This window comes from Pleurodeles waltl, chromosome 4_1 (genome assembly GCF_031143425.1).
Source record: "Pleurodeles waltl isolate 20211129_DDA chromosome 4_1, aPleWal1.hap1.20221129, whole genome shotgun sequence".
Taxonomy (NCBI): Eukaryota; Metazoa; Chordata; class Amphibia; order Caudata; family Salamandridae; genus Pleurodeles; species Pleurodeles waltl.
The window spans coordinates 640,137,475-640,153,236 of record NC_090442.1 but is presented as its reverse complement, the minus strand read 5'-3'; the positions used below and the strand labels follow the sequence as shown (position 1 = coordinate 640,153,236).

The window sequence follows — 15,762 nt, the reverse complement described above, 5'->3', positions numbered from 1 at the left end:
TGACAATGGCAGAATTAGAACTTCTTCCAGGGTTGGGAAGAAAGTGGCTGGAGGGAAAATGAACTTGCAAATGCTCAATAGATTTTCACACGAGCAAATCTACACATCGTATTTACCCATGCTAAAATACAGTTCACAAATATTTTATAGGGGTACGACATATACCATGGGTGCACTTTTGTGACTTTCTTTAAGAATTTGGGGCCACATGTAGGTAGGTTCAGATTTGTGACCTGCAAATTGCGAGTCGCAAATCCGAATGTAGGATGGTGTCCTTGACACCATCTGTGATTCGCAAGGGCTTCGCAAATGCCCACCTCATGAATAATCATGAGGTGGGTCGCAATTTGCGACCTCCTCGCGAATGGTGGCCTGCTGGAGACAGCAGACCACCATGTCTGTGACTGCTTTTCAATAAAGCAGTTTTTTTTGTTTGTTTTTGTAATGCAGCCCGTTTTCCTTAAAGGAAAACGAGATGCATAACAAAAACGAAAAATGAAACGTTTTCGTTTCATTTTTTCAGAGCAGGCAGTGAAAAAATGTTTACAGTGACATTCACAATGGGGAAGGGGTCCCATGGGGATCCCTTCCCTTTTGCGAAAGTGTTAGCACCCATTTGAAATGGGTGCAAACTGCGATTGGTTTGCGCCCGCGTTCGCGGTCACAAAACAATCCTACATTGCACTGCGAGTTGCAATTAGGAAGGGAATACCCCTTACCAATTGCGAGTCGCAAACCCGTTTTGTGATTCGGTAACCAGGTTACTGAATCGCAAAACTGGGTTTGTGTATCGCAATGTGCTTTTTGCATGTCGCAAACAGCGAAAGTCGCTGTTTGCGACATGCAAAAAGCTACCTACATGTGGGTCTTGGTCCCTAATTAGGTCTGGTGTTAACAAAGACATTTTGTTTTTATTAAACTTCTATTTCTCTCTCTTTCGGCTGGCTTAACTGTGAGCGATCGCATTCTGCTCTTCCACAAGGAGCATATTGCCACACAAAGTAGTTTTGTTCAGTGTCAGGAACTACAGTGGCAATCAGTGACGTAACAAAACTGGAGGGTGCCCCTTTGCAAAGAACATGGAGGAGCCCCCTCTCCAGACTCACTCAGGGCAGGTGCTGTGCTGGAGGGGCCCCCTGGAGGGCGGCTGCGGGGCCTTTGTTATGCCGCTGGTGGCAACGTGTGCTTTAAGAGTTCAAAAACTTTTTGGGGGGGTTTTGCCAATGTTTGTTACAATGTTGAGGGCCTGTAGCTCCCACAAGAATAAAGTGTTACAAAAGCCATGTCAAAACAAGACACGCATTGATGAAACTAAAAGACTTATAAAAATATGTCAGATCAGTTGGCTTTGTCAGTGTTTGTTTATTTTCATGCTTCCCATAATCGTGTTGAAAATGGTTACACTGATTTTCCATTAGAAATATTTTTGGGAAATACTAGCATGCATCAACACATTTTACTAAATGACACTTCATTTGCATATAATCAGAGAGCATTCTGGGAGCATTATACTTAGCCTCTTAGCCTAAACTTTTCAAACATGTGTGTACACGTTTTATTTTTTTTTGTACTGGAACCAACTTCAGTAGTGAAGTGTGACCTTAAAACATTTATTTACAGCACTCACCCTAATAATGAAGGCTTTCAAATAATGAACCATATATACAAGTTCGAACAGCATTATCTTTTGGAAACACATTACCTCAACTGCAGAGAATTCCACTCTCTGTAAACAAGCAACCAAAGGGTTTGTGCTGCAGGGGGTTGGGCCTACTTGTCCCAAGGACAAAGTAAACATAAAAACTTGTTGCCCTTGACCCCAAACAAGATGTCCCGGGCGTTGGGCTATAGGAATTCCACATCCCTGATATATATATATGAATGACTCAAAAGTTGTGAAGCAATCTCAAAGCCTTTAAGAATCACTTCATGTGATATAGTAAAAGAAGAATCATCACCTAGGTAATACCCCAAAGATCAAACAGGTAGCACACCAGCAAGAACGTGGCTTTAAAGGAACGAAAAGCAGGGCTCCCTGTGAAAAACATTCCTTTCCCTTCAATTTGATTATTTTCTGTCAGCTGAGGAAGGGAAAAAAGTATCTGCTCTGGGACCTGTAAAATTGTTAACATGTGGCCCTAGGCTTGATGAGAGGAAACAAATATCAGATCACATGGGGCCTGTATGTGTCAATTAACCACTTCACAGTGGACGTGCTGGACAGACTGTGGTCTACTTCAAACTGACATGACGGAGTCCAACATCATATCATTTACAGACAAAAAGGCTTCCGACAGGGCAACCAGTTTGCAGAATTTCCATCAAAATGTTGGTTTTAACTTCAGCCAAGGATAGAGATGATTCCAGATACTCAGAAGCATTGGTCAACACTGCCATAAAAATATTAAGTCCACTGAAGAAACTGTAGAGAACAAATGAGGCTCCATCAGAAGTGCCTAGATCATGTAGGTTCTAGAACATCAACCAAGGGACATCTTTCGAGTCCAAATAGAAACACAGCAAATTCACACCTACATTTAGGGCAGTAAAACTATCAACAGAGGCTTGACCAAGAGACGAAGGAGTCTAAAAAAAAATAAAAAAAAAAAAAAAAGAGCACCCCATATATCCAGAAGACTGAGCCAGCCCCCTAAACACCACAGGCCCTCTGACAGCAAAGCAGTGTCAGACTTCAGAGATTTACCTGTGCCAGAAGTGGCACCTGAAAAATGCACATTCAAATCGGCAGCCAATACCTTTGGGCCTAATGGCACACAAGTTGGAACCAGAGGAGGGCGGAACATGGTTAGAGTACTGGAATGGATATCAACTCTGGCTTCTTGTCACAGGGCGGAAACAAATGGAACTGATGTTGAAGTGCTGGGGTGAGGCTTAACAGTTCTATGATGTCATATCCAGAGAAGAAACAACTACATATGGAACTGTGGTGACAACTATGGGTGCAGAAGAGCCATTTAACTTTTCCAGGTACAGTCTGGCATCTGGAAGAAATTCAAGAACTGACACTATTAAATTTCATCAGAGCTACGCAATTGTTGTTTAGAGCAATTTGAATTTATCATATTCAGGTTCAGAATTATTATTTTTAAGTATAGTGTGAGGTTCCTGGACATACACTGAACTGATACAACACAGACGGCAACAGAGCAAATTGTACTAGCTCACAGAACAGGCACATCACTTGTATTAGCAATGCAACATTTCCTCACAAAGAACTAGTTATGTGTTGCAGCAGGTGCAATGATACCAGTACCCAAATGTGAGTGGTCCTCTTCACCCCTAAATGTGCCTGTCCTTTACTACTCAACTGAGGACCGACTTTCCTATTAGACAATGTTTTTTTTTTAAAATACTGAGGTGAAACCTGCACAAGTCTTGGTTGAGGAAGTTGGCTCGCTCATAACTCTGGTCAGGTTCTACATGAAGCTTTGGGAGGAGCCAGTGTGGAAGTGGGAATCAGCCTATTAAGAAAAGTTACAATAGTATTTAATTTAAAAAATAAACACTGACAATACTTGTGTTATGAATTGATATTCAGTATATATATTACTTATCCGCGAGTCTGACAAACCCAGATACCACTGACTTCAATTAAGTTTTAAATCTTAATTACAGTGCTGTCATGATGATGCACTGCACTGTGTATATTCGTTACTTGGAAAATTAAATGGGGTGGGTGCATGGAAGAGTACAGCTATGGAAGAAAACATCTTAGAAACGGATGTCATCCAGTCCACTGTCCCAAGTATGCATGAATGACCACATGTAAAGATTTAACTAGAAGGAAGTGGCTTAGCCAGTAAAGTAAAGATTTAATATTTGTCTCATGCTCCTATTTAACTGTTGGAAGATAAAGTACCTAGCATATCACCACAGGTTTTTTTCAGTTTTTTTGGAGCATGCAGTTTTTAGAACTGTTTTGGAGGAGCTGAAGATCACACCTCCTATCACGATGGATGGTCTAAGACTCAGTACGTCTTGTTTCTTGAATATACTGAACATTAATCATGAGCACTGATTATTAATAATCTTCTATTTACATAATTTGTGTCCTATTTACAGGGGATGCATTAACAAAATGTCCAGTGGGGTTCTTGGTAATTTAGCAGAAGAATAAGCTGCTTTCTTAGGTAGAAGGTTGTTTTTCACTTATATAAAAACATCTGATTTTTGTTAGGTGACAGTTTCATATCCTTTGAAATATTTTTGCTTTGCTCTAAATTACTGAAAATATAAAATATTACCTTTTCTTAGGAGTAAATCCAAGATATACTCACTAATACCTATGCCTTGTGTTAGCAAGCCTTGATATGACATTTTAATTTTTAAACTACGCAGATTCCTGTACAATATCCGAATCTGGAAAATCTGGACCAAAATATTATTTTATCACATGCTGATGTTCAGAGTGTGTTCTCTCCTGTGGGAGTAATTTCTGATCGTGTAAATGTCTTTGGTATACATAGAACACAAACAGGTGAGACTATCTGGCATCATCAGAACAGGACTTTTTCCCTTCCATCTTATAGAGATGACCATGATCCAAGTATTGGTCCAAATATATAACGTGGCTGCTTCTGCTATACTACTTTCCAAATTAGCAGAGCATTCCAGGTGATTAGTAGACATTGGAGACATACTGTAATCTCATGATAAAAGATGAGAAACTGAATGTTTCTTGGAATACTAATTCTGCAGCACACAAATCTTCATTAAAATCATACATTTAAAATATTCCTCCTGTGTGCAGGGATCACTGTACTCTTTCAGTCCATAAAATAGATTTATATTTAATAGAGGTGAGATCTGGGGCATCAGGGCTGATCTAATATTGTCCTAAACAGATGGTAATGATTGCTACATCAAAATCTGTGGCACCTACAGAGCAAGGGGTCCTCCATCATCTCACATACTCACAAGTCAACAGACACCTGTATCCTGAGGACTCCACACCCGCAAATGAGACACCTGCTCTATGACAGCTAGTGGTACCAAGATGGTGGTCAGGATAAAAATGTGAAGCACCAATAGAGAGCTACGATGTGCCTGTCATTTGTGTGGGCCTCCAGATAAAGTCGCTGTGCAGTGTGGCACAGCCAAGGACAGAAGCAGCCTGCCAATGAGCAGGGGCAGTAAACAAGTGTGATACCTGTGACCCTGACACATGTTCTGTACGCACCAGGCTTTGACTTCAGAGACAATACAAAAATGAGCAATTATAAAGAGGTGCAGCACGCACAACTACTGGTGCTGGAGACAGCTAAACTTAATGTGGTTATGGGTGAAAATGCACAGAATGGAACTATAACTATGGCTGATCCTGATCCTCCTAAAATGGCTAGACCATATCCTGCCTCCCGTGCATGCTCTGGAAATTAAAACTGATGCTTTGGCACTTAACATTGGTATAACAAGAGCCGATCAATGAACATTTCTGAGAGGGAAGAAATAGCAGAGAAAACCTGGCAGGGCTGGGACTGAATGTAGGGGAACCGCATAATGAAAGAGACGATTTACATGAAAGACTGCCTTCCCCGAGTTCAGACCTGAAGATGGTGAGGGCTGGCAAGTGAAGGAAGCAATATTTACACAGTTGGCCTAACAGGACATCACATAATTCTTAGAAGACTGGCTGACCAACACTGTAGCCCCACAACCACAACATAATTCTTTGTGGTTGTGAGGGTAGACAGTGTCAGTTCCCCAGTGCCTGCTGGGGGCCCCACCCAGGCTGTTCACTGTGAAATTAATAAATTCACACATCCCTTTCAAGACAGACAAACAAAAAGTTTTCATACTGCCAGACTACATGGCTGTGGTAGTACAGGAGCAATGATCTTTTTTCAAGGTAAATAAAAAACTTTGTAGAAGACAGATCCACTAAATGTTATTTCCAGCAAAACTAGAGATAATCAACTTCATTACAGAGACACGGGCAGCCTGGGAGTGGCATGCAAAACAATGTACCAACCAGGAGAAGACTAAGCCTCCCACTTAAGATAACTGATCAGGCAGCTGCAGTGTCAGCTGCTGGAGCAGTGGGAGACTCAGAATTCCCACCAAGGTGGAGTGAATGAAACAGCGATGAATTGATACATGAGGATGATAGGGAGGAACCATTCACATTGAGAAATAAGAAAATAAGTTGCCTACCTGTAACTGTAGTTCTCCAGTACTGGAATCTATCAGATTCACATGCTTAAATCATTCCCCGCCGTCCAGATAGGAGTCCCAAGGTACCTTAGAAAAGCAATGCAATGATCGGTATAGACTAGAAAGGCCCTAGACCCTTCAGTTTATTAACATCAGTCATTTTTTTTGTTTTTTTTTTTGTTAAAAGAGGCCAAACTTAACTTTCAACCAATCATATTGCGCCATCCTCTAGAACACTCCTATAAGAAGCTCCAGTCCCTTAGAGCACAAGTGTAAATAAACACCCACTGAGAGAAGGTGAGCTAACCAGGGGAGGAGGGTGGGTTGTTGTGAATCTATAAAAGATTACAATACTGGACAACTACAGTTGCAGGTAAGTAATTTATTTTTTCTCCAGAATTGGATCTTTCATAGATTCACATGCTTGAATCAGATAAAACAGCAGTTAAATAGTACATTTTTCAGAAAAGCCTAGAACACATTAATACAGAAAAAGAAATATACAGGTACACATATATGCATGTATATATAGATAGAAAAAAACATTCTAGAGGTGCCTATAAATACAATGCAAAACGTGAGTAACGGGCAAGAGGATGGTGGACACAAGGTAATGGCTCACCTTCACTGGAAAAGATGCCAAAACACTGCTTAGCCCACTGCTGCATCACTGTAAACTGTCACTTCCAAGCAGTAATGGTGTGTAAAAGTATTTTATTTCTTCCAGGTTGCTGCCCAAAACATTTCCTAGCAGGAGACACCGGTAAACACCACCATTGAAGTAAACAAAGTTCTTGTAGAATGAGCACGCACCGTTGTGCGCAATGGAATGCCAGCTTTCTAGTGATAGAACTGAATGGCGCTCGATATCCATCTAGCAATGCTCCATTTTGAAAGAGGATACAATTTTCTTGAAGCACTGTACGCTACAAATAGTTGGCTAGATGTACGAAAAGGTTTTTGTTTTTTCTAAGTAGAACTTTAAGCATCTTTTGACGTTCAAAGAGTGTAAAGCCCTTTTTATTTTCTTAGGGCCTGTAAAAAAAGGTTTTTAGAATCACTGGTTCATTGAGGTGAAAGTCTGATGGGACTTTTGGAATAAACTTAGCGTTCGTTCTAAGAATTACCCTGTAATTCCTAAATAGAAGGGAAGTTTCCTGAGTGGTGAAAGCTTGAATCTCACAGACTCTCCTGGCGGACTTTACAGCCAAGAGTGGAGCAACTTTCTAGGAGAGAAATGTAATATCTGCTTTGTGGACAGACTCGAAAGAGTCTTTAATTAGCTGTGAAAGTATAGTGTTGAGTTGCCAAAGAGGTGGAGGAGACCATACTGGTGAAAAAATCTTGAATAAACCTTTCAGGAATTGCAAGACAAGTCTGCTAGACCATAATGAAGGTGATGTGGCTGATCACCTGGAGCAGGAAATGGTTAAATGGACTTTAATGGACACATGAGCAAGTCTTGATTGTGGCAGATGCAGAAAATATGGGAGGATTTCTTCTGGTGAAGATGAGGGTGTATGTACATTAGCACCTTGGCATCAAATGCTAAATTGTTTCCATTGAGGCGGTAAGTCATATTTGTACTGTCTGTGTGAGCTCTAGATATCCCTACAGTCTGGTGGAATGCTTTGATGCGCAAATTCACTGTATTCAGGAACTAGGCTGACAAGTGAAGTGACTTGGGATCCGGGTGCAGCACGTGGCCCAGGCTTCTTGTCAGCAGAGACGGTAGTGGCTTCAGCTAGATATGACACCTCTCCGAGAGATGTTGGCTCTATGAGAATGGTCCTGCATGATTCAGCTTTCATTTGCATGAGGACTCTTGAGAAGAGAGGAATCTGAGGAAAGGCACAGGCATAGATTCTAGACGTTACAATCAAAAAGGCATTCCCCCATAACCAGGTTGTGGGTGTCAGCTTGCGTAGAACCAGCATTTCCGATTATGGGGTGTTGCGAAAAGGTCCAGCTTCGGTTTGCCTCACTGGAGAAAGATGGACCAAGACTTTTTGATCAATTTCCCACTGCTGAGAGTGTCAGCTTTGGTATTTTACTTCCCTGGGACAGGTTCGGCTTATAAATGCACTTTGTGAAAGATCGACCATTCCCAGATACTTTGTGCTTCCAGGGACAGCAGGTGAGATCTTGTGCCACCCTGCGTGTTGATGTAATGCATCATGGTAGTATTGTCCATGTGAATGAGCACTGCCGAATTCTTTAACTTTGGAAGAAAGCCTGCAAGGCTAGAAGTACTGCCTTGAGCTTAAGCAGATTGATGTGGCGAAGCAGTTAAGAAGGCTGCCATTTTTCAATGACTTGTAAGTCTTGGAACGAGATCCCCAATTCTCTTAGGAAGTGTCAGTGGTGATGACCAAAGGAGAAGCCAGAATTAAAAAAGACGGGCTGATTGCCAAATGTGCTTGCGGCGTGCACCATAAGACATTAATCATGCCCGAAGTCACTTGGGTAAGCTCATCGAAAGATCCTGTGGCTTGAACCCACGGTCTTTCCAATTCCTTCTGCAGGTGATGCATACGCAGATGGCAGAATGAAACCAGAGGAATGCGAGATGACATCATCCCTTGGAGGGACTTGTAGAGACGAATGGAGAGTGACTTTTTTCTTTGTACCACTTTTGCTAACGTTATCAACTTTAGTTGTCTCTCCGGAGTGGGGTACGCTTTGTTGAGTGTTGTTTCTAAGGTGACCCCTAAAAATGGAACCCTCTGTGATGGGTGAAGAACTGATTGCTGTGGATTCAGTGTGAGGCCCAGCTCGCTGAAGAGGTTTATGTAGGCAGCTGTTGAATTCTGTGCAGCCTGGCAGGAAGGTGCTTTGACCAACCAGTTGTCGAGATAACAAAGTACTTGATGTTTACGTTGTCTCATAAAGGCCACTACAAGTGCCAAACATTTTGTGAAAATGCGAGGGGTGGATTTCAGGCCAAAGGGAAACACCTTGAACTGGTAATGGCTGCCAGCTACCAGGAAACTTAGAAATTTTGTGTGCTTTGGGTGGATGGGAACATGAAAATATGCATCTTGGAGATCGAGGGTTGACACAGTCTCTCCTTGGTTTAGAAGCTGCAGTATGTCCTGCAGTGGTACCATGCGGAATGACTGTTTCTTGACATAGGTGATCAGGTTTCTCAGATCCGGTTGCTCGGATTGGTTCCCAATGCTTGGACTTCTTTTGAACCAAGAAGAAAGTGGAATGAAAACCTTTCCCTTTCTGAGCTGCAGGAATGTTCTCTATAGCTCCTTTTCTAAGCAGGCTTTTACCTCCAACTTGAGGAGTTGCAGATGTTTATGTATGGAGGTTTGGGGCAGGGTGGTGGCGGTATCTGGATGAATTCTAATGTATGGCCTTATTGAATAAGACCCATTGGTTGGTTGAGATTTCTTGCCAGCGTTGGAGATGTCTGGATGTATTCCCCTCTGAGATAAGGAGCAGGAAACGGGGAAGTAACAGGTGCCTGTAACACACCACTGACTGCGGCCTGTATCTTTTCCTTGCCCTCACAATTTTCATTTTGGAAGTGGTCTCGTGTATGCCATTTGTGGTGATTTTTGCTGGTATTGGGGACGAAATTTCTGAGAAGTTGTTAAATAAGTTATTAAATATGGTAGATAGCAGTATTGCTGGAGGCCACCCTTAAAGGAGGGGTTCTCCCTTCCTCAAGCGCCTCGTAAAGGCATTTTCCTGTACTGCAAGGTCCATAATGATTTGGCTGTGTCTGCTTTGATGGCTCAGAGGGGGCATCATCTACTTCTTTGCCGAAGAGGTTTTGCCACTTTAAGGAAGGTCCAAGATTTTATTTTGGAATTCCGGCCTGAAGGAAGTGGCCTTGAGCCAACCCTGTCACCTTAAAACTAACGGTCCAACAAGCTGTCAGAAACCAGTACTGGCGATATCCATGGCACAATCGATTTCAGATGAAGTGTGCTCACTTTCCTGTCAGAAAGATCCTACTTTACCCCTTATGTCATCTGAAAGTTTGTCTGTGTGGGGCGATATCCGACCACATCTGGCGAACATAAATTCCAAGAATAGCTTGAGTTTGCCGCTCTTACTGCAAACGCTGACATTGAGTAAAACGTTTTCCAATATTGTGAAGGTGCCTACCACCCATCTTGGTCTGGAGATGCCGAAATAGGTGCTGGAGGGTACTTGGAAGAGCGCTGGGCAACGTGAGTAACCACCGAATCAGGTTTGGGATGGCCAGTGAGACATGCAGGAGCATCCTCAGGGGCTTTGCACTTTTTGTTGAGACGTAAAAAGACAGCAGCTATTGTGGCCAAATGTTTCATCGTTTTGTTCTCCTCCTAGATTTAGTCGACAATGGGCATACCCGTAATGGTCTTACAGAAGGGTTCTTTAAAATCAAAGAAAATAGCCTGTCTGTCTGGTAGGCATGGGAACCTCAAATGTCCTTGCTGCTCTTTCTAGCAGGTTATGGACCCCTGTATTTCCTCGGGAGGCAAATCCACAGGAGGTGGAGTTGGAGATGACAGCCCTGGTAAAATACAGTCATCCCATTCCATATAGGCTTCATACAGCTCACCTTCCTCTCTGTCAACAGTTGAAGATAAGGGATCCTAGAGAGGAACAGTCTGTAGGAATGTGCCTTGTAGAGGAAGGCAGAAGTAACAATCATGGAGTTAGTGGAGTTGATGGCTGCACAAGTGGAGAAGTGCCTAGTGGAAGGCGATTGTGCTGGGAAACGCCTTTGGTAATCTGTTAGCATAAACTGTAGATCAGAGACTAATCATGAAGGAAGACTTACAATCTCTTCTTGATATTGCTGGAGGGATTGTTATTGAGGAACCCCAGGTCATAATATCTGTTGTCATCGTCATCCTATTGATATATGACATGCAACTGATGGACTGTGTGCAGCACCAAAGGGACCTTCTTCATCAGAATTCTCCTCATCTAAGCGGTGGCCAGGTAGCAAAGGTGACACCTTACTGGGTGAAGTATGTTCTGGTGTGATAGGTTTCGTTTTTCGGTGATGTCAAATTTTTTCTGCAGATTTTTGTCTTGTCGATGAGGATGTCATTGTAGATGGTACTTTGAGCGATAAAGCTGAGGTTGTTTTAGTCATCAACAAGAGTGTTGCCGTCCATGTTATCATCGACGTGGCTGGAAGTACTTTGAGGGTCATCAGTATGGGGGTTTGAAACATCAAGGAAGATGTGGTCATAGACAGTGTGGTGACAGTACTTGTAGTGGAGGTCGTAGTCGCTGCCCAGTCTTTAGAGGATTTCTTATGTGGTTCCCCAGAGGAGTGAGATTCTGAAAGCTCTCTCGCTCTACTTAAATCTTCTTGAAGATGATAAATCCTCACTGTTCTGGTTTTAAATTTTTTGAGCCATAAAAGCAGTCTCCCTTCACAGTTTGAAAAAAAAGTACGACATACTTTGCAGTCTTTGGGCTTGTGATAAGGATAAAGGCAGTTTATGTAGTCTTGATGAGGGTCATCAGAATAAAGCCTGTTTTTACCATAGGTGCCACAAGGCCGGAATAACGCTTTGTCAGATTTGGAGCAAAAGAACAGATATATTTCATGAAGATATATATCTATTAATAAATGTAGCTGAAAATATCCTAGTATAAGTCTGTAACAGGTAGAACTGAGCAGAGCTCAATGGAGACTCCTTTACACAACTTGAAGTAGAAAATCCGAGGGACTGGAGCTTTTCACAAGAGTGTTCCAGAGGGTGGTGCAACCTGACTGGAAGAAACTTAAGTTTGGTCTCTTTTTTGAAAATGACTATATGTTACTAAACTGAAGGGTCTAGGGCCTTTCTAGTCTTTATCTATTGTTGCATTGTTATTCTAAGGTACAGTGTGACTCCCATCTCGACAACGAGGAATGATTCAAGTATGTGAATCCATGGATAGAGTCAATACTGGAATAACTTTTGTTCCAGCTGAAAGTATCCAGCTTGCTGACACAAGAAGAGGTAAAAGGTAGCATTTGAAACAATCCACATGTATTTAATGACAGACAGGAACAAAACAGAGGACAGAGTGAGCCAATCCCTCACTTTTATCTTTGTTTTATTGCTGGAGCCTGATTGCTCATTGTTGAAGTTTAGGCCTACTACCATTATAGCCTATGGTGTTTGTTGCATACTGCTTTTCTAAGGTATCGTGGGGACTCCCACTTCAACGACGGGGAATAATTCATGCATGTGAATCTATGAAAGATCCAATACAGGATAAATGCAGGTTTATCTTGGACATATATTTGTTAAAGTTTATACACATAGAGCATCTGCTTTAATGAAAAACTCTCATCGAACTCTTGACTTTGGTCTTAATTAGTGTGTAATTCATTAAGACAGCAAAAGTCAGTAACTTCAGTTATATATATAAGGACATGTGAGGTGGGGATTTTTATTCCTCCTCCCTAAAACCAACTGGAAAAGACATTGTAACTGGGATTACTGTAGCAAGCTGAGAAGTGAGATCGATCTGCAAAGTGTTGTTATCCAATAGAAAAAAGTGAACTGAACCCCAATAAAAATGAAAAGTAAAGGTTAATTGTTCCATTCACCAACATGGCACAACATAAACAAAGAAAAGTACAAACTGAAAGATTTTGAAAACCAAATGTTTAGAAATTACCTGAATAAAATCACGATCCATCTTCTCCTTCCATTCATCTCCAAATACAATTGATAATGATCCTAAAGCTAGAAAAACACGAATCAGAAAGACAAATCTTCTTGTAAGCCATGGTCAAATACTATGCTTCTGAGTGTTGAAAATGTTCATACATCCTCAGATACAATGTGACAAACATTGTTTATGAAATGCACGAATTAAATAGTACAAAAACGAAAAATGAGAAGAAAAAAAAAAGACTTGACTGACTAACCATCGCTGCTTACTTTCAACTCCACTAACGGTTGGAGGCTGCATAGGGTTAGGCTTTCAGAACAAAGATTTTACAGCTCCCAGACTGCAATGGATCCTCACATTTATTTTTCAGGTAAAGCCTGCTTACTGCCTGAATGACACCATTGGGTTAGGATGAATATTGGCAAACGCATAAAACATTTTAATATGGCGAGTGCATCCAAGTCTTTCACATTGTAAATCATACCACCACCAATAGCCATTACTCATTACTTGCTTTTTAAAGCTGATAAGCAAGTTACTTACCTTCGGTAACGCTTTTTCTGGTGGATACACTAGCTACCTGTGGATTCCTCACCTAATGAATTCTCCCCAATGCGCAGCATTCGACGGAAACTTCTTTCCAGCTCTGCACTTCGGCGGGGACGTCACAATTGCCTGACTCCACGCTGCTCCGTCTGACGTCATTGTGGCAATAAGAGGTCCCCACCGGAGTGCTTTTTTGACATGCCTTTGAGGCGAACAAGTTAATATCAACATTCCATACTCATTATGATTGGATCCAAGAAAACTTTTATACAAAATGTAATCAAATAGAAATAGCAAACAATATCAATATATATCCGCAAGAATACATAGTCATAAGTATATACAAATACATATATATACATTTATATACATATATATATATATATATACACACATTTATATACATATATTACAAATACACACACATATATATATATATATATATATATATATATATATATATATATATATATATATATGGAAAATGTCACTTACCAAGTGTACATCTGTTCGTGGCATGAGACGCTGCAGATTCACATGCTGTGCATTATCCTGCCATCTAGTGTTGGGCTCGGAGTGTTACAAGTTGTTTTTCTTCGAAGAAGTCTTTTCGAGTCACGAGACCGAGGGACTCCTCCCTTTCGGCTCCATTGCGCATGGGCGTCAACTCCATCTTAGATTGTTTTCCCCGCAGAGGGTGAGGTAGGAGTTGTGAATATAGTAAATGTGCCCATGCAATGGAGTAAATATGTATGTACATAATGTGTATTAAAATAGTATTTATTTACAAATTTACAATTTTCATTCAACTTATAACGGCTACAGGCTCCCGGGGAGGTGGGAGGGCGCATGAGAATCTGCAGCGTCTCATGCCACGAACAGATGTACACTGGGTAAGTGACATTTTCCGTTCCATGGCATGTGTAGCTGCAGATACACATGCTGTGCATAGACTAGTAAGCAGTAATCTCCCCAAAAGCGGTGGCTTAGCCTGTAGGAGTTGAAGTTGTCTGAAATGTTCGTAATACAGCCTGTCCTACTGTGGATTGTTGTGTTGTTAACACATCTACACAGTAATGTTTTGTGAATGTATGAGGCGTAGACCATGTGGCTGCCTTACAGATTTCTGTCATAGGTATATTCCCTACAAAAGCCATTTTGGCACCTTTTTTCCTAGTGGAATGCGCCTTTGGTGTAATAGGTAGATGTCTTTTTGCTTTAATATAGCAGGTTTGAATACATTTCACTATCCATCTGGCAATGCCTTGCTTGGATATAGGATTCCCTGCATGAGGTTTTTGGAAGGCTACATCAATTGTTTTATTTTGCGAAACTGTTTTGTTCTGTCAATGTAATACATTAGTGCTCTTTTTATGTCTAACGTATGTAAGGCTCTTTCGGCTACTGAGTCTGGTTGTGGGAAAAAGACTGGGAGTTCCACTGTTTGGTTTAGGTGGAATGGTGATATAACTTTTGGTAAGAATTTGGGATTTGTACGGAGAACAACTATATGTTTATGCATTTGTATAAAGGGTTCTTGTATAGTAAATGCTTGTATTTCACTTACTCTTCTAAGAGATGTGATAGCTATTAGGAAGGCTGCTTTCCAAGTTAAGTATTGCATTTCACAAGAGTGCATGGGTTCAAATGGTGGTCCCATAAGTCGTGTTAATACAATATTGAGGTTCCACGAAGATACTGGTAGTGTTTTCGGGGGTATGATTCTTTTTAATCCCTCCATAAATGCTTTGATGACTGGGATTCTAAAAAGCGATGTTGAATGTGTAATCTGTAGATAGGCAGATATTGCTGTGAGATGTATTTTAATAGAAGAGAATGCTAGTTTAGACTTTTGTAAGTGTAATAAGTAACTTACAATGTCCTTTGTGGAAGCATGTAGTGGTTGAATTTGATTATTGTGGCAGTAGTAAACAAATATTTTCCATTTGTTTGCATAACAATGTCTTGTAGTAGGTTTCCTAGCTTGTTTAATGACCTCCATACATTCTTGTGTAAGGTCTAAATGCCCAAATTCTAAGACTTCAGGAGCCAGATTGCTAGATTGAGCGATGCTGGATTCGGGTGTCTGATCTGTTGTTTTGTTGAGTTAACAGATCTGGCCTGTTTGGTAATTTGACGTGAGGTACTACTGATAGGTCCAGCAGTGTTATGTACCACGGTTGGCGAGCCCATGTTGGCGCTATGAGTATTAGTTTGAGTCTGTTTTGACTTAGTTTGTTTACCAGATAAGGAATGAGTGGGAGAGTGGGAAAAGCGAAAGCAAATATCCCTGACCAACTGATCCATAACGCATTGCACTTGGATTGAGGGTGTGGGTACCTGGACGCAAAGTTTTGGCATTTTGCGTTTTCTTTTGTTGCGAATAGGTCTATTTTTGGTGTTCCCCAG

The 15,762-nt window shown here is 41.3% G+C and overlaps 1 protein-coding gene across 1 annotated transcript in view; it reads right to left on the bottom strand.

The window, feature by feature from the left end:
- The window catches only part of ARID2 (AT-rich interaction domain 2), an 860,005-nt gene that overhangs the window by 601,250 nt on the left and 242,993 nt on the right, over positions 1-15,762 (bottom strand). The window contains exon 6 of the mRNA XM_069229081.1: positions 12,811-12,878. Within this exon, the coding sequence (XP_069085182.1) occupies positions 12,811-12,878 (68 nt within the window). The remainder of the gene's footprint in view (positions 1-12,810; positions 12,879-15,762) is intronic.